Source organism: Diadema setosum, chromosome 1, assembly GCF_964275005.1.
Source record: "Diadema setosum chromosome 1, eeDiaSeto1, whole genome shotgun sequence".
NCBI classification, from domain to species: domain Eukaryota; kingdom Metazoa; phylum Echinodermata; class Echinoidea; order Diadematoida; family Diadematidae; genus Diadema; species Diadema setosum.
In genome coordinates, this window is record NC_092685.1 from 31,116,181 (window position 1) to 31,136,294 (window position 20,114).

Consider the following 20,114-nt stretch of genomic DNA (forward strand, 5'->3'; position numbering starts at 1 on the left):
GAGTCTTAGAACAGTTTTACAGAGACTTTTGTGTGTGCGTGTTTTTTTTTTTTGTATGTTTGGTTTTTTTTTGACAAACATTCGGAGCCAAACGCACTGTCACTGTACTGAACGTGATGTTTGAAGAAGAGATGGATGGTTGCAGGCATGAGGTGTAACAAGACATGATCAATAAAAAGGACTAACGTCGGACTAAATCCCTTGGCCTTGTCCCTGTCTTATGATTCAGTGGCTGTATGTCACTGTGCCTTTATAGTTAGTCCACTATAAATCCTGTGAACAACTAGAACAACGGTTCTAAACGTCTAAATTATTTCAATTCAAAGAGACATGGAAAAGACAAGAAGAACCAAGGCATCGCTCGTTGCCGAGGTAAGTAAAAAGCTGTAGGGTTCTACGCTTCTACAATACAAAATACATTGTACATCATAGCATGACAACAAATATGCATCGCGAGTTTAGATTTAAGAGTGCTTTCATGAATCATGGGACCCTTAATTCATTATTAACCTATTGAAGACTAGGGCCCAGTTTTATGAGGAGTTATAATTGATTTTATAGTTGATTTCAATCAATGATAAGTTTATGGCAGTACAAATGTATGTGTGTTATTTTTTGAAAGGAAATTTAAAATCGAGTAGGGCCCCTAGGTTCTATATCTTTTGATAAAACGGGGCCCGGATAATCTAGTCTCGAGTATACTCTGGCAGGTGTCTATAGGGAAACTTGTGTTATAGCAAAATCAGCTCATTCTCGATGGGTTAATATTTAAATTTAGTTTCCCAGTGTCAGTCTTGCGTTTCCTGCAGTATTTTTTTCTCAATATTATCAGCAAGCCAGAGATGTTTATGAGCCAAGCACAGTTACCTGTAGCTGTATTACATGTATTTACTGCACTTAAAGACACTGAAAAGGCATGACTAGGGAAAGTACTGAAGTAGTACTGGTCTCCGTTAACAGAGTGGAATTCTTGCGTGTTCAGCTTTGCACAATGATGTCATAATTGTCCTCCTTCGTGCAAGATTTCCTTGTGCCCCCCCCCCCCCCCCTTCATACCACTTGCCAAATGTGGGCGAGTACAATGTATGTGCATCCATGCACAGTAAATCTAATCTAACAAGGTTTAAATAGGGTCATGTAAAGTGCATGAAAGTGGTATGGCAAAATTAGTGGGGGGGGGGGGGGCGAGGGGAGGTGCATAAGAACCTCTTTTTCCTACTTTGGTCATATATGATGAAATTGTGATAAACATTGCCATAGTATGCATGCAAAAAATTGCACATTGCTTGCTACTATTCTGGGTGCAGAGGTGCATGTGTGGCTGAAATTAGCCATTGCGATGCTGATGTATTGTCGGGATATTGTGGCCTTCAAAGTTCAATGTATGATCTTGATCAATACGCAAATATAAGACCAGGGCCCTGTTTCATAAAACTTGTTATCAGTGACAAGTTGTCATAGTTGTTATAAGCTACTGAAATCCTTGCTTCTGATTGGCTGAGAGCAGATTCGTCATAGAAAAGTGGTAGTTGTCACAAATAATATTAAGTTTTATGAAACAGGGCCCAGGAGTTTCCTTTCTGGTGATACAGTAAAACTTCTACATGTAGTTTAGAATCTCCTGACACTAAACTCTCTTTGAGAGAATAGTGCTTATGCTATGACACCAACCAAATAATTCAAGAATTGAATGTCTCACTAGCATTGATATTATTCTTTTCTGCTTTCTATGAAACAACTATAAATGGAGTCCGGATACTAGGGTAGCCTTGTATTAATAGTTTGCAGTCATACTTGTGTAAGTGCAGGCAAAAAAGAAAAAAAAAAAGAAAAGAAAAGACAATTGCATGACTGGTGCAATCGAGCATTCAAAGATACATTGACCGAGTTGTACTGAGTTTGAGTCTCTTTGTTTACAAAACTCTGTTTTACCTACATGATGCTGATACATGTATGCTATAAATTTTGCAGTTTTGAAGGCACAATCCAGAGGTCCAACATCGTTCAGTACTCGGGATTTTCTGTCACACTACATATATACATAGGAAATACACTGTATTTCCATATTTTATTGTGTTTTTCATGAATGTCAGTATCTGTATGAAGGGTTTGTTTGCAAAAACCGATAAGTCCATTTTTGAAGATTTTGAAGTACGATCTCTGTCATAAAGTACAAAATAATACCTTTTAAATGATATATTGGTCACTACATATAAAGGTATATTTTTGAAGTTATGGTCAAAAGAAGTAAAAATTTTCTTATTATTCTCTTTATTTTTCTTGACCTTTAATCGCAAACATCTCCATTTGGCAAATATGGACTTATCGGTTTTTGCAAACAAACTCTTCATATGCAGTGTGTGGGATTTACAAATTATGTGTTAAGATTGAGTGTCTTTGCTAAGTTTTTGAGCTACAGCTGTAATTGTTCTAAAGACACATGCTGAATACTCTGTAGTGATTCGAATTAAGATACTGTCAAATTCTTGACGTATGTAAAGTGTAAGGGCACTATCCCATCAACCTGCAAACGCCAACTTCTGTTTTCATTTGTTAACACGTCAACAGATGAAATAATGAAAACATGAGAATCATTTATTCATGTGTTTTGTTGTTATTGTTGTTTTTATGGTGTGCAAAGTCGTAGAAAATTGTCATGACAGTCTGTAGGTGCATGTGGTTGTTCAACATAACAATTTGTTGTTAAACCAAATCTGAACTTTGCCCCTATTATACACTACACTGTGCATGTATGTAAGTCATACATTTGAGCTTTGAGTCCCTTGGCATGCCCTTGGTTTCTAAGATCCTACAGTGTAGAGTTCTATGATTATTGATTATTTATCATCAAAAGCATCCCTCTGTTTTACCTTTTTTAATGTTAAAATTATTTGTCTGAAATTGTATTTTTATCAGAATAATTATCATTTTGCTATGCAAATTACATTGCATATCCTGACACACAGGACCTACAGTAATATTAACAAGTTTTGCTATGTATCATTAAATGTGTTCAAACATGATTACAGTAGGGCACAGTGATGTATTTCTAATAAAACATTCCATTGATATGATATCTTTTTACGTTTCATTGAACTTTTATCCAAATCTTAAGGAAGGAATCTGGCGCAGGGATTTATTTTTTTTTAATCAATTCATACATTTACCAAGTGTCACAACAGAATGATGTACATTGCCTGAAATGTTCACAAATTATGCTTGGTATGAGCAATCTCTACAATGTAAACCAATCTAGAACTCTTCAATGAATCTAGGCTGTAGTACATGTAATGTCAATATTTGTAATGTACAATGTAATATGTAATGTTTGCTTTTGTGTAATGTCAACAATGGAAAATTTTGAATAATATCTTTGAACTACTTTTCATATGACATTTACAACCAGGAGAGCGGAACCCTCAGAAATGTTTGATATTTTCAGAAATGTGTATAAAATTATATTGTGTTTTTTTTTCTCTCTCTCTCTTATAGTGGGTTTGAAGCCCTGGTATGGAGTTACTTTAACCAGTTTTTTAAAGAGAGCATCTAGATACATGTAAGACTCTTTTGATGCTTCCATGTTCAAATGGAACAGGAAATATAGGCAAAATATTACCACTCCTGCCACAAAGTTAAAGAAGGAGTCTGTAAATCATTTTATACAATGGCTGATAGTACTGTGAATCGTTCTGTGCATACACGAGACGTACAGTACATCTAGTTGATCTAGCAACCTGAACGAAAGATTGCATACCAGCTGGGGTCTGTGAAGAGTGCACAGTGTAGCATTACAGCTTGTTTGTCATAGTTGTTCAGATGCATGAAAGCTCTCAACTGTTGATGTAACCTGGATGTACTGTTACGTAGAGTAGTGTGTACAATGTATTGTAGGTAACACACAAGAGGTGGTACTGTTGTACCTACAATTGTATGCAGTTGTAGACATGAGGTGATGGTAACCAGCCCTTTGCAGTTTTAATACTTTAAAATGCAATATTTTCGCGGCAAGAAATTTTTGTGAATTTGAGCCAGCGGCCTTTTTTGCGGCATTAAATTTTCACCGAGTTGCCTCTAACATTCAATGCATATACTGGATTTAGTAAACATGAATTTTTGCATGCATTTTAATTTTGTAAATCTTGGCTCTCACGAAATTTGCAGAAATGCATGCGAACAAGCCTCGTTTTACAGTGTCACTTTTCCCTCACATTGAAATAATGTGTAGTTTGTGGGTTTCTGTTTTTGTGTTGTAGTTTACATTGTGCGTGTGTGTTTTCCTCGGCTCAAGCTAGATCAAGCCGCATGAATACTGCAAAAGCTGTAATTTTCACACACAGATGTTTTCGCAACATGAGTACACGTAGGTCACAGACGATTTCATGAGATTTTCTTTGTGCAATTTGACAATGAGGCTATCGTTTACTCTGTCACTTTACTGTACAGTGTACATGGTGATGTTTTCACCTGTCATTACATTTCTTGAAACAAGAATGATTTGCAAAATTGGTGAAAAGAACATCTTTTATAGTTCATAGGATATCTTTGAAGATTTTGTCTGTGGCTTGATTATGCTACTGTAGAAGTGGAAATTTTCGCGATGTTGAAATTTTCGCGCATTTCGCCCAACCAGAAACTAGCACAAAAATAAAAGCACGCAAATATTTTTGCGTGCCATATAATCCGGTAGTTGATGTCTTGATTCCGCGGAATTAAAAACATGCAAAACTCTTCTAATCCGGCCAAGCGCGAAAAATTAGTCGCGCGAAAATATCCACTTACAGTATGTATGAATTCCATCATACTGGAAGAAATCTCATTCTAATTACTTACAATGTGTACATGTGTCTCTTTGAGTACCGGTATGTGTCTATGTATGGTTGGGGAAGAGTAGGGTAACAAGGGGTGATTGTAAATATTTGTGAAGGAAAATGTACCCTTCTGATAACTTTGATAGTCATGTCCTGGACTTTAGCACACAACAGAGCTACATGTAGTTTGTTGTGGGCATGCAAGTTTCTTTAAATGAGTTTACATAGTGTACAATGTAGTTCTAAAATGCAGTCTATCCTTGTGCCTAAAAAGGGATTTACATGTAGATATAATGGTTAAAGAAGCAATCCTTTAGATGTGAGGTTATTATTTTTCTTTTTATTAAAATAAGGGAAGTTATTTATAACATGTCATATTTTTGTTCTCTTTTTAGACAAATATGAGTATGATGCAATGCTGGTATAGAACATAAACATGTTATTAAAAAGCATGGATTATGTGGGCAGACACTGATGATTCATTGAGTGCTTTCATTGAGTGCTTTCATGTACATGCAATATGTACCGTGTCACTGCAACAGCGGTTGTTTATGTAAACTTGTAAAGAGAAAGAAATAGAAAGACACCCACGCAAAAGGCATCTTGCTTTTTACTGCTGCAGCTAAGTCAGGCTTTCCTGTTCGTAAAGCTCTTTCCTCCAGCTTGGATGTCCCCATGTTCCGCATGCTGTCTGGATGTGTGGAAAGCCATTTGATAGTCCACTCTTGTGTTTCATTTACTTGCACTTTTCACTCTGTACAATTCGTCAGTTGACATTGCATCCTATTCCAGCACATGTGACAGACACGTGCAATGTACAAATGTCTGTACAGATGCACATTATGTGATACAACAGCACGCTGCAGTGGATGCTATCTAAAATTGGTGCACTGCATTTTGCACATGAAGTTCATGTGAAATGGAGCTCTAGCTGTCCGAGAGAAATGAACCTAGAGTCACCTTTCAGACAGACAGCCTAGCTCCAAAGTGTGCAATCTTTCACACACATGTACAAAATGTTTTTGCATAATACAGTGTATACTGTACCGGTACACGTATACATTGTACAGATGCAGTTCTTGTGTGTTCTGTAGAGAAGCCGAGTAGTTTGTTTCATTTTGCGTATAAAACAAAGATCTCTGCCTACTACTGTAAAACCAGAAATTTTTGCTTTAATGACATTTTTGCAAATTTTCCATGGAGCCAAGATTTCCAGATATTAAAATGCACACAAATACATGTATTGTATGGAAATTTGCATATGTTTTGCACTCATCTATTATGCTAACAAAAAAAAAAAAAATAAGGAGGTACAAAATATTCATATGATTTGTTAATTGTCATGTGTGAATGTGTGAATGTTGTCACTTTCATACTGATTGTATAAATGCAGACAGTCGGCAAACATACATTGTAAACATGTATTGTACAGTGTATGTGACATTCATCTTGACGAAGCCCATAAAAACTAGTCATGCGAAAGCTGCTACTATTACAGTCGTTCTGATCCCTGTTCTGACACGTGCTTGAGAAGGCAGAAGATATCAATTTATGCATGTTGCATGAAGGTACACCGTAGACCATACAGCAGCGCCATTGTCAATAGGCTTTGTACAGTAGCCTGTGTGATAGAAGCGGGTGTAGGGAAATGGCAAAGTGCTGTGTCATCGGCCAGTTTGTCTAAATATACAAGAACTTTTCACCTGATGCCATCAATAAAACCAAAAGTGATTCCAAGAGTAAACCATGAATCATTAGCATGTGGCTAAAATTACTTTGCAGTTCAAGTATTGGTCAGGCACAATGGCTCCTCAGAATCATTGTGGGAATGTAAGGGTTTTCGGTGAGATTGTCACATTTTGTTCTTGGTTCCATCATGTACAGTAGGATCCTCATGACAACATTGGAGCCGTCTTGAAGGCTTATCCAGCATGGTGACTAAGATGATATCCCCTCATAGTTTACATTTTATCGAGACGAAGATTTGATTGACTGTATATGTAACAAAGTATTAAATCATATACCCATAGTCTGTATGTTGTCCAATGATTAGTGAAAAGGGCATTGTATTGAGCATTTGGACTGTTTTCAGGAAAACTTGTCCAGGCCAACTTCAACCACACAAAGGAAGAAGGCAGAAGCAAAGTCTTTTGAAATACAGTCCTGTGATTGTAAAATGTACTTGAATAGATCATCTGCACCATTTTGTGTATGGTATGCATACAGTGTACAGTGTACAAGAGTGTGGGGATTGATTTATGGTCACCCGTACGTGATGCATGCCAGATGATGTTTTATTTCAAGTAGCATGATGGTAGATGTTATCATTCTCTAAAATCCATATCCTGTAATGACACACCAGATTGGTATCTTTCAAACAGTTTCCAGCTATTCACAGCCAGAAGTGTTGCTGTATCTTGTGCATGAAAAGTCATTGGCCATGTGAAATCATTGCAGCCAGTTCAACATTTCTTTGATACCATTCATATTAGATTACTGTATATGCAAATGGTGGGCATGTATACATAATTATGGTATATAAATGTCCACACATCAGATATTGTGTAATAATGATTTCAAGAAAACTTGTCTAGGATATTTGTTGTTGTTTTTTTTTCAGTATTGCCGACGTAGTACTAGTCTTAACCGGGTCTAGGGCAATTACCCTCTGGGCAATTAACCCGCACCCTTCCCCTGGCCCTAATCCTAATCCTAATCCTGAACCTAACCCTAACCCTAACCCAAACTCCTAACCCTAGACCTAACCCTAACCCTAATCTTTACTCTTACCTTACCACTAACCAGTATTTGGCCGGGGGGTAATTGCCCTCCGGGGGAAATTGCCCGGATACGGTCTTAACCAACTAAATATTTTATTTTAGGTTGTCATTTTAAACATTAGACCTGAAAAGGAAAACAATACAGTAACAGTAACTGACAGGATAGCCTGGGGTAGAGCCATTAAGGAAATTGATTGTCCAACCCCACATATAGTGGGAAAATGGAAACAAAGAGGAAATCCAACCCAATGATACGATGTACTGTAAAACATGATATATTCGCGGCATGAAATTTTCGCGAATTGGAGCCGACAGCCCTTTTCATGGCATGAAATTTTCGCAAATTGCCACTGGCGTTCAATGCATGTAGTGTAGACAAAAACTTTCGCGTGCATTTTAATTTCGCGAATTTTGGCGCTCGCGAAATTCGCGAAATTAAAATGCACGCGAAAATTTCTCGTTTTACAGTAAATACAATCTAAAAGAAAGAGAGAAATATTCCCTGTAGAATGTTCCAAAAATGATGAAATTGGATAAGAAGTAAGGAAGATATGACATTCTGAAATTTCACATCTCCTTGGGAAGCATTTCTTGACTAGTCCCTATGAATTCAAATGAGCAAGCTGATGATGTCATGCCCTCACAATTTTTAATGTATGTTATATATGAAATTCAATAAATTGTTGTTTTTAGCTAATACAGGTAAATCAAATTCCCATCTATACCAAAATATATTAGAGTTAACATTCTTTTTTTTTTTATGTTGGGTGGTTTTTAACCAACCCATTGAGGATGAGTTCTGAGTATACATGTGTAAGCGTCTATGGGAAATGCGTGTTGTAGCAAAATCAAACCATCCTCAATGGGTTAAGGCAGGTTTTAATATCTATACAGCTCAAATATGAGATTTTTGTCATTTCTGTACATGAAATGAATAAGACATTGTTAGAGCAAGGAGGTCTTATACGTGGAGTTCCAACTGGCTGTAATTATTCAAACAGTTGTCAGATTTCTATTGATGTACAAAAGAATTCTACAGGTGCACTTGTGCCTTTGATGATCGATGTTCGAAGCCGCCGCCTTGCTGAGCAATCTGAAGATTCATTTTGAACGTTATCATAATGTTGGCCATATTTTGCTTATTTATTTATTCAATGAAATGAAATTTCACTTAATGATAGAGCATGTGAAACAAAAGTCAATTCCGTCCAGAAATTTGTGCAAAAGTGTAAATTAGAGATGTATCATGAGAAAATGTTAAAACTGTACCATCATGGAAAGCTGGTTCTATCACTTTTCCGCTTAATTTCCACAAATAAAACTACTATGGAATAATCTTCCAAGTATAATTCTTTATTGATAGATATATCAGATTAGTGCCCGGGTATGCCCAGTCAAGTAATTTTCATCTTTATTTCAGCATTTTTTGCTCAATTTCTATTCGCGCAACCTCGTGTCTGTACCACCTACCTTTGATAAGAAGGGATAGCGAAAAGTAATTACCATCACAAAGATATATCTTCCTTAGAAAGTGGCTGGTGATTATGCAATGAGACACGAGTCAGTTGTCTTCCTATCTGCGCGACAGATCCTGTTTGGCACATGCTTCAAATATTTTTGAGCGGCGGCTTCGAACATCTAGCAAAGGAAATAAGAAGGTTGTTACTCCATTCTCTTGAACCTCCTCGGTGAGAGCATGACATCATCAACTTGCTGATTTGAATATTTATAACGACTGGTCAAGAAGTATTTTCCAAAAAAAAATTGAAATTCCAAAATGTCGTAACTTGCTTATTTTTTATCCTATTTTGGTAATATTTGCACTGTTTTGTATGGAATTTTTTTCTCTTTCTTATGAAGTTGATATCAAATTTTGAAGTGGATTTCTTCTTTAAATGACAGTGATGATGTGGGTAATGATGATGAGGATTAGGCAGGCAAGATATTTTAGAAAGGAAACAAGGACTAACAGAAATTTTGCCAGTGATAACAGAAATCCTGAGAAAGAGGCTAACAATATTGTAATATGACAGCATCTTTTCACAGTCAGCAGTCTAAACCTGCACAGTAGTTCATACTACCTACCCCATGACTACCATTTATCTATTCAACTAACATCAGAATTGACTGAGGTGTTGATGGAGGAGGTTGTAACATTTTCACTTCCACAGAATTCATACAAACATTTGATTGACCAAAAAAGTATTTCAAACAGATGCTGAGGCATTAGCATGTGTATATATGCATATCTTCCAGAGCTTTGATAACCTACAACAAATGTTTGTATTATCCTGTTGAGTATACAAACCATATGCCATTTTGATTTTGTAGAGACTCCCTGGATGTGTCATAGACATGATTTACACATCTGTGTATAATTCATGTACATAATGATGAAACTGCCAAACTGTGAATATATATGTTCACATAGCATAACTTTGCTATGGCAGGTACACATTACTTTCCAGTAATGCCATGCATCTCGTCTGGTTTCCATTCATGATTAACTGTGAAATTATTTGATACGCCCTGTCTTGATTGTCTGCCATGATAACGACTACAGTCAGCTGATTTGATCACTCAAGAAAAAACAAACAAACATATAAGTTCAGTTAATTTTTGCATGTTTTTCATAGTTTGCTTATCTTCAAGTATTAGATATTTTGTGTGATATAATACTCATGGTCTGAGCAAAGTTTTCCCATTTGAGCCTGGTGAAAGATGATTGCACATTAAAGATGGAGTGTACAAACACTCTACTGCAAATCATCACAAGTGGGTGGGGATGGGGAGTTGGAGGGGTAACCTGCATTCACACCATCTATCCTTACATGTAGCTGTCAACCTGGGAAGAATGTGATGTGCATTTCACCTACCTACGTTGGCTTTATGGAATCTTTTGATACCTCCTTCCATCATTTATCTAATCAATTAGCATAGGATCGAGTCCAGTAGAGATTAAAGGTCAGGGCCATTGGCCAGCATTTTGCAGACAGACCTCAGAAGTAGCCCCATTCATCAGATGGTTGTGCAAAGGTGACGATTAGCAAAGCTGGTATGCGTTGACTTTGCGTCGACACTACAAGTAGCACCTCCATGCTGTTCATTCTGATGCTTTGGGGTGCAAGTTCGTTGAATGTTTTTCCTTTTCTGTGTAGTTTGGTATTCCTCAAACTGTCAGTGGCTGACTTTATGATATTGCGAAGAAAGAAGTGTAGAGAGAGAGACTAGCATTCTTTGTCTGTGTCATGTAGCCTGCATGTGGACAGATGTAGATGTCCTGCTGAGATCCACGGAAGTGTGATGTAGAGTTGACACACCAGAGTGACCTTTTGCCACGGTGTACTAATTATGTCCCCTGTCAGTGGAATTAGAATATTTCAAATTCAGTGGTCCTTAGATCATTTCTTTATAAATGCTGTCAGAAGCATGATGTGTATCTATTGTCCAAGGGATTAGCCAACTAACCTTAGGAAAATTAGGATATCAAATTTGAAATTATACATGTATGAATGTGCTATCTGCATCTTATGTGAATGATTGGTCAAAAGTCAGAAAGAATGCTGCAAAATCACTGCAAGACGTGTTCATAACATTGACATCTTTATGTTGGAGTTTGACTTGTTCTGTGTACATGTCCACCCGTTAAACCATGAATTTCTTTCCCGTGGTTTTCAGCCTGTATCTTGTTTTAACAGGGAGGTGAGACACCTCCCTGGTTTTAATGACACTGACGTGATGCCAAGATGAACCCTTGCGTAGCCATAAAGGGCATCACCCCAGATGATGGGAAGAAACAGGTGTCCGATATGTCTCTGGTTGGTTGAGAATGACATTGATGTCATGGCCATCACAAATAGATGATACATTGTAATTCATGTTTATTGGCATCTATACTGTATAACTTCTAGAAATGAATGGTAATGAGATGATGATGATAGATACAAGAAGGACAGTTAAATGATCTTCTACACTGAACCTGCTTCTAATTTTTATCCTCTTGCAGGAGTGGTCCAAGTGTAAAGAAGCGCGGACCCTGAGGAAGTCCATCTTCTCCTTCCTGGCCGACATCGTGCCCGAGATCTTCCTGAGCAACGGACGGCAGAAGGAGGAGGATGAGGAGGAGCTGAACGATCGAGTGGGGCTCCTTCTGGAGTGGTTCCTTTTTGGCGACGATCCCAAGGTGGTGCTAGAAGCCATCAAGGCATCTGAATGCCCGCCCCAGCTGTGCGGACACGTCTTCAAGAATGGCGAGCCCACTTATTCATGCAGGTTAAGATTGGTCTTTAACATTATTGGTGTATATATATATATATATATAAATACTGTATATATATATATATAAGATAAACACTTGTTGGGATTTTGTTTGTTGTTTGTTTGTTTGTTTTGTTGTTGTTTTTTGCAGAGGGAGACCCTCTATGCTCAGAATTCCTCTGTACCCAACACCGAAGTATACCGAAGCGGTAGGAAGCTGAATGCTTGCCATGCGTGCACTTAAGAGTGGCAGGATTGCTCAAAGCAATGATGATGATGATGATGATAGTAGTAGTAGTAGCAGTAAAAATAATAACTATGATTGATGTTGCTGTTTTTATGCCTCCGCCACGAAGTGGTGCCGGAGGCATTATGTTTTCGGGTTGTCCGTCCGTCCGTCCTTCCGTCCGTCCGTAATGAATTTTGTGGACAAGGTAACTATCGAAACCTGTTGAGGTATCCTAATGAAACTTGGCATGTATGTGTATTAGGGGGTGAAGTTGTGCCTATCAACTTTTGGGTGCACATGCTTAAGGTCAAAGGTCAAAAGGTCAAGGTCAAATATATCAAATTTCACTATTTCCACCATATCTAGTGAATGCCTGAAGATATTTTCTTGAAACTTAGTGTATACATGTATTACCCAATTAAGATTCTCTGGTGAAAGTTTGGGTCATGAGGTCAAAGGTCAAAGGTCAAAAGGTCAGGGTCAAATACATAAAATTTTACTATTTCCACCATATCTATTGAATGCCTGAAGAGATTTTCTTGAAACTTAGTGTATACATGTATTACCCAATTAAGATTCTCTGGTGAAAGTTTGGGTCATGAGGTCATAGGTCAAAGGTCAAAAGGTCAGGGTTAAATACGTAAAATGTCACTGTTTCCACCATTTATCTATTGAATGCCTGAAGAGATTTTCTTGAAACTTAGTGTATACATGTATTACCCAATTAAGATTCTCTGGTGAAAGTTTGAGTCATGAGGTCAAAGGTCAAAAGGTAAAGTAAAAATATTAAAACTTCTTTTTTTTCTCCGTACCTTGGAAAATTGTTCAAGGTATCTTCATGGAACATAGTATATACATGTACTGACTGGAAGTGATTATCTAGAGAATGTAGGGTTCATGGGGTCAAAGGTCAGGGGTCAAAGGTCAAGTGCAAGACTTCAAAATTTTACTATTACCCTCATATTTATGCAATGCCAGCAGGGTTATCTTTTTACACTTGGTGTATGCGTGTGTAACCTAATAGAAATTCTCTGGAAAGTTTTTTTTTTTCTCTTTTTGCCTCAAAGGTCAAAAGGTCAAAGATCAAGTGAAAGTGCTGAACTAACTTTTTCCTCCATATCTCGGAAGTGGCTCAAGTTACCTTGAAACTTAGTACATATTATGCATGTTCTACCTGAAAATAATTATCTTATGAATTTTAGGGTCAAGGGCCAGATGAAAATGGTAACAATTTACTATTCAATTCAGAAATTGCACTTTTTCTCCACACCTGTACCTTGAAAATTACTCAATGCCTAAATGTATGAATGGGTCAAAGTCAAATTAAAGTCCTTAAATCCTTAGATACATGCTCTCCTATTCATCCAATTAAACCTACGTCAAGGAAGGTGAACATTCAACACATTTGTGACAAACTTGTCATTCCAATATTTTACCAATTTTGTGAAAATGTAATCACACAGTGTCCACATGTACTATCTAGACCTATTGGGAAAATCATGCATTATGGCGGAGGCATACCAGTCGCCAAAGCGACATTTCTAGTCTATCTCCTGTCACAGTTGCTGACAATATTTGTTAGGTAGGTCCTGAACTGATAGTGCAAAATATAGTTTGTGTTGAACCACTGCTTAATCTGTGGATTATTACAAGTCATTGATTATTGTATACACCATATATTTTGCAAAGTGAGACTTTGCAAGACAATTTCATGAGGATTTAAATTCACTATGGAGAACCTCGTTGACCGAATGACATACACATGTAATATTCCTCTTCATTGGAAATCATGTAGCAATTTCCAACCTTGGGGACGGACAATATATATGTGACCGTGCACCTCAAAACAAACAAAAAGTCGCTAGACATGAAATTTTAGTTAATACCATATTCTGAAAGAGCAGACTTTAAGCTTTAAAATGATGTATAACTCAAATCAAATGGACTCTCCTAACCTATCTAAATATTGGAAAGAAAGCACAAACTCAGGAAAAGTGGGAACTGAGAAAAGAGACTCTGAAGTACAGTGTCTATTCAAGCACTTAATCTTTACCAAAACCGTGCTGGCTGTGTGATGAATGGGACAAAAAAACAGGAAGTAAACCACCAGAGTAACAACAATGAAGGGATTATAAGATTAAATTGAAATTAAACATGCCTCATTAAAACATTCTGTCCATAATCAATGCCAACTTTCAAAGCAGTAGTACTATCCTTTCAAAAGTTATTAGAGTTGAAAGTGAAGAGTGTGGACAAGGTTTTTCAGAAATGAAAAAGGGATTCTAAAGACACACCTAATCACACTATTCTACCAAAAATGTTCGAGATAAACTGCTAAAAAACACACTTTCCTGCCCGTTTTATGATACCAAATTTTAGCATAATGTAAAAGAAGACCTGCTCTTTCAGAAAATATGAAAAAGTCAAGTTCGGCTAGGTTGACCCATTTCACTTATTTTCAGTCCTCACGCAAAATCAGTGTGTGCGACTTTATGTTCGTTTTGAGGTGCACGGTCACATATGGCACTTGTGTTTTTCATAGGGAGGCAATATTTTCACAAGTTGTTAATGTTGTGAATGTTGCTCAGCTTGCAAAATTTGTAGGGAAAAAAAATGCAAATTATATACTAAGTACAATACATCATTGATCATAATGAATTATGAAGATATATTAGACACTTTAGCATTTCAATCTGTTGTGTTTTTTTTTTTTTTTTTGGGGGGGGGATTTTTTTTTTCTTCATTTAAGTACTCTGTTTGGACTAAAAGGTAGGTTTACATGTTGAAGTATGAAGCATATGGAGTATATATCAAACCTTTTTCCAACAATGAAAATTGATGTTTCTTCTGAAATGAAAACTTGCCATACATCAGAAATATGTGGTAGGTGAAACATAGGATATGAATCCGATGATGCATTAGAGGAGACCAAGAAACGAAGGGAAGTGCATACCTGAGACAGCATGACTTCAAATATCATAAAAAGGACAAAAGTAACAACTGTCTTATGACGTAAGAGGTGCAAGTAAATTCTTTGAAATTGTCAATTTTTTTTTTTTTTTTTTTACATATTACACTTCCCATAACCATCAATATTCAGGGTTTGAAAAAACAAACAAACCTGTCTTGTAATTCCACCATAGGTATCTATAGTCATTGTATTTGGGGATAAAAGCAAAGCTGACTTCCTCATGCCTCCATCATGTCTAGACTAGAATGAGTTTCATTGTTTTGTTTCTCTCTTTTTTCTTTTTTACCACATATTTGCTGACTAAGGCCCATCCTGTACTATTGCTTTTATCAGCAAACCTTAATGTGACTATTATTGCAATTTTCTTGTTTTGCTGTTAGTATTCAGAATGTCAGAACTGGGTAATATCACCCAGTGGTCAATTTGACTCTGCAATTGTGTTCCTGGGAAAAGGATGATACTGTGGCTGTCTGTGCTCTGCATTTTTCTCCACGTTACTGTCGATGCCACGGATGTGCGCATTATCTGTAGCCTCCACTCAAGGCTTATCTCATAAATGTCTTCCTGAGTCTGTATCCCGGCATCCGTGATGAGTTGTTCAAGTAACCTAGCTAGACTGCTTGTCTCTAATGCCTTGTTCAACTGCGGGTAATGGTAAATACGCCAGGTCACATGTGCAGTCTAATTGCTTGAGTGCCAATGTCACGAAAGGTTATCTGTGTTATACCAAGTTAAAAGGTATCGTGAGGTTTGCCTGACCAAGCAATAATTATGCTGTCTGTATTTACAGTATCTTCCAAACATAGAAATTGATATGAATACGCATATGTAGTACATAGTAGTAAAGTAGGCCATGTGTTAAAACAAACTTTGCAATTCTTAAGATATAACATGTAATGCAGTTGTCATTGTTAGTTGATATGACTCTCATGCTCCTGCTGATGCTGATTGGCTAGTACTTATCTGTTGCCATGGTGACCGCAGGCACACAAATATATAGGATGCTCTAAAGACTTAAAAGTGCTTCATGAAAGGAAGGCCTGTGTGTGTTCAAGAGAACTGATAGGGGTTTCCCCTGTTCTTTGTTGTTGTTTTTTGTTCCACATTGTTATCAGGGACTGCGCCATGGATCCCACCTGTGTGCTGTGTATTGACTGCTTCCAGAAGAGTGCACACAAACATCACAGATACAAGGTAGGCTGGAAGACAGATACAATGTCAACAGTTCTCTTCCCACCTCAGTTGCACCTCTTTTTGATTTGGAGGGCCAACACACTGGCTGCGTGTATCATTATAGTGTGAAAAGACTAACAACAGCAACAAAATAGTAGTGTATCACATACTAAAGGTGTTCCATTTTTTGTTTATAAAGGAAAGCAGTAACTATCATTCAATTTTAGCAAAATTCACATAATGTAGTCATCTGTTAGTTGGTCATCAGAGGTGTCCAGCAAGCAACTGCCTGGAATATTAGTTTCATGTTAAGAAGATGGTTGCTGCAGATTAATGGCCTGGGAATCTTTTAGGTAGATAGTATTTCTGAATTTGATTTTAAGTAAATGTTTATGATGATAAAATGTTTTTCAATTTTATGTAAAAAAGAAGAAGAATTAAGGTATATTTTCTTGCATCAGTTGTTGTGAGTGAATGATTCATAATTGTAAGAACAAATCTTTCTGAAAAGGTACTAGTGCATTGATGTGATAAAAGAGTGATTTGTCTGGAAGTTTACTAATAGTCCAGTCATGAATTAAAGTGCATTTAGTCAATACTGCAGTCCTTTCACACTCAATCTTTGCTGAGCTATGTTGCAATGTGCCCTTTGACTTGTCAACTCTGACCTGTCAACTCTGTGCTCTTGCAGATGAACACGTCTGGGGGAGGAGGCTACTGTGACTGTGGGGACGAGGAGGCTTGGAAGCAGGAGCCGTTCTGTCAGCTGCATTCCCAGGGAGCCACTCAACCACCACAGGTGAGCTGATGACACCTGCTTGAGTTGCTGAGTTACACTCTGTATCAGTTGTGCAGTGCATCTCGTTATAACGAACATTATAATGACAAAATTCTTATTAGAACGAAGTGAACATTCGGGTCCCAGAATTGTCATCTATGTATCCCTATATACTTTACTGTTCAGCCATAATGAAATTTTGAAATAACGAAAGAAAACTGCCGGTCCCAAGGATTTTGTTGTAATGGGGGTGCACCGCATAAGGGCTTAGCAAGGGATTAAGATAAAGCTGATATGATGTGAAAACTGTTTAATGGTTTGAGTTCTGTTTAAAAAAAGAAAGAAAAAAGAGAATGTCTTTCTTTTTTCCTTTATCTCCTGTATGTTTTCAGAATCCTTTGGACAACTTTCCGGAGGAGATCAAGAGTCGGGCGCTAACCCTCTTCCGCATCCTCCTAAAGCACTGCCGCCACACCCTCTTGCTGGAGGAACCAAAAGTCATCCCGGAGGAGCTGACGCCAACGTAAGTCCTAGAGATCTGTGGTCAGATTGAGACGTCCAATAGCCGAACCACTTGCACGATCAAAAAGACACATCAGCGTTGACCAACCAGCGTTGACCAACCAGATCTCAATCTTTTCATTGAAATTGTTTAAATCAATGTGAATTGGTGGTCTGCATTCATACATGTGGATGATTTGTAGTGTAAGGTTATGATAGGTCAGAGCTGAAAGACAAATGGTACTAGCACTAAATGACTCTTCCTTTAAATATCAAGAGGACGCAGTCATGTATATATGTAACCTGGCATGTAACACACAAGTGAGTTATTTCTGCAGTACTCACTTGAATATCCATGCTAACCACTTTTAAACAGGCCAGTCTCTGGAAATAGGGTGTAAAAAATAATATGTCTTGAGAGGAAAGAGTTACATTCCAAGTACAGATAGGTAGCATTGTAACCTGAGCATGGACATACTGTATGTGCTTATATTTTTAGGGTATGGATCTTTTACGTGAATGGCATTTTTCGTGAGCTGTGTGGTCTTTTCATTTTTCGTGATAATTGCAGAAATAGCACAAGCATTCAGAAGAAAGTGTGAATTCTCAAACAAACAGTTTTGTAAAAACAATGCTTGAAATGAGATCGATTCTCTCTGGAAAAAAGAAAAAAAGAAAAGAAGTACCTGTTACTAGAATTCCAAGGATTTGAGCAAGGCCTGATAGCATGACATCGGGGTTCTACAACTAGTAGTCACCTGATATTACAACATTAGTTGTGTGCTGGCCTGGAACAGTGAGTTTGGGGTAAATCTTTGCTTTTATTCTTGTCAAAATCATGTTTTGCTTGTTGTTATTTTTGAATCTAAGAGCCTACTCATGAAATTCGCCAAAATAGAACCACCTTGAAAATTAAAATTTCAGTGCATGCAGTAATCTATGACATGCCGGGAACTCCATTGTGTTGTTATGTGTGTAACAGCTATGACATTTATGCTGTGCTTACTATTGTCAAAAGCTCACTGGCATTTCTCCAGTAATTGAGCAATATAATATGAACTGTATGTTCAGACATTGTGTGTCATGTACAGAATAAATGGCACTCTGCCACATGGCATAATTCAGATGTGGGCACTCAAAACTGAGGTATCATCATTATTAGTATATGAATGAGATAATTTGTTGAACTTTATTCTTTTTTTTTCCTAGTTGTAATTGTTTATGGTGGAGGGGGATCCCATTATGCTCTAATATTGTATACATGGTGTATATGATGATCTGTGCAGTGCTGTTATAATTTTCTATCTTAATTTCCATCCTTGTCAGGGTTTATGAATTATCAACTAAGTGTATAAGCAGGCCACAAATAACCAGATACCACACGCACATTAACTGTTGTTGCAGGAGAACTGTACCTGAGGTATACTGCACAATGCTGTTCAACGATGAAGTTCATACTTATGACCAGGTAATTGATCGCTGCAACTTTGAGGAAAATGTATGTATAGGGGAAAAATATTTGCTATAAGGCACTTTATATGTATTATATTTTTAAGTAAAAAGTTTTTTGCTTGTTCCATAAGGTTTTTCAAGGTCAAACTTGCCTGCATCCTGTATGGTGTGAAAATATCATACTTGCAGTAATGTTGTATTCATCCATAATCATGTCACAACTTTTAATGAGAAATGCATTTGTTTACAACAAACTATTGCTAAGCTTTAAGGCAAACTGTGTCATTAGCTGCCACCTACATGTTGTATAGAGTTACCCAGTACAAACGACGTCTCTTGTGCCTATGTATATTCATATTTATTCATCGTGACTCTTGTATTATCTTGAAAATTGTGGATTTCTGTAGCGTATAAGTTATTTCCTCAAAGTCTATGGTCGAATTTTTGTCACAGTTAGATTACGTAATTTTGTACATGTCAGTTGTTTGAAGTTGAATGACTGCGAGGTATAAACAAAGTTTCTTTCCGTTCTCACCCGGTCAGGTGATAAGCTCATTGAAGAAAGCCATCGAGTGTAACAGCAAGACAGCGCTTGAGTTTGCAACAATAGTGGATAAAGATGTGAGTACCGTATTCTCCATCCTTGGCATATTTTTTCTGGCTGGGTACAATGTTGATAGAGCTGGATTGATATTCCTACTTTTACTAGAATGTCTGGGAAATGGCATACATAAGAAGGGAGCATTATGATATAAGAAGATATTTTGCCAGAATTTATTAAAATCTATATTCCAAGGAAATCTCGGTATTGTCGGTGGATATCTTAAAGTTAGTATGTTCTCATTTCAGAGCGCTGATGTGAATCTAAAAGAAGGTGATTAAACACAAAGGAAATAGTTTCGATAAGAAAAACAAATTAAAAGAATGAATTCTTGTTCTGCTCTCACCATTGTCCTGTATAGTGACTGAAGTTAAGACATTATGGCCCGAATTCACGAAGGTGGTACAAATGAAACCATGGTTTAAACCATGGACAAAAACCATTGAGCGCCAAGTGTCGCATGGAATATTTCGTTACGAAGTCAGTCATTTCGTCGATGAAATGATTATTTTGTAAAGAAATGACAACATTTTGTAACTAAATGAACATTTTGTCCACGAAATG

The 20,114-nt window shown here is 37.2% G+C and overlaps 1 protein-coding gene across 1 annotated transcript in view; it reads left to right on the forward strand.

Moving 5' to 3' along the window:
- The first annotated feature begins 297 nt into the window (after window positions 1-297).
- The window catches only part of LOC140229715 (E3 ubiquitin-protein ligase UBR2-like), a 69,507-nt gene continuing 49,690 nt past the window's right edge, over window positions 298-20,114 (forward strand). The window contains exons 1-7 of the mRNA XM_072309957.1: window positions 298-372; window positions 11,595-11,860; window positions 16,161-16,239; window positions 16,910-17,017; window positions 17,389-17,519; window positions 18,902-18,965; window positions 19,493-19,570. Coding sequence (XP_072166058.1) covers window positions 331-372; window positions 11,595-11,860; window positions 16,161-16,239; window positions 16,910-17,017; window positions 17,389-17,519; window positions 18,902-18,965; window positions 19,493-19,570 — 768 coding nt within the window. The 5' untranslated portion in view covers window positions 298-330. The remainder of the gene's footprint in view (window positions 373-11,594; window positions 11,861-16,160; window positions 16,240-16,909; window positions 17,018-17,388; window positions 17,520-18,901; window positions 18,966-19,492; window positions 19,571-20,114) is intronic.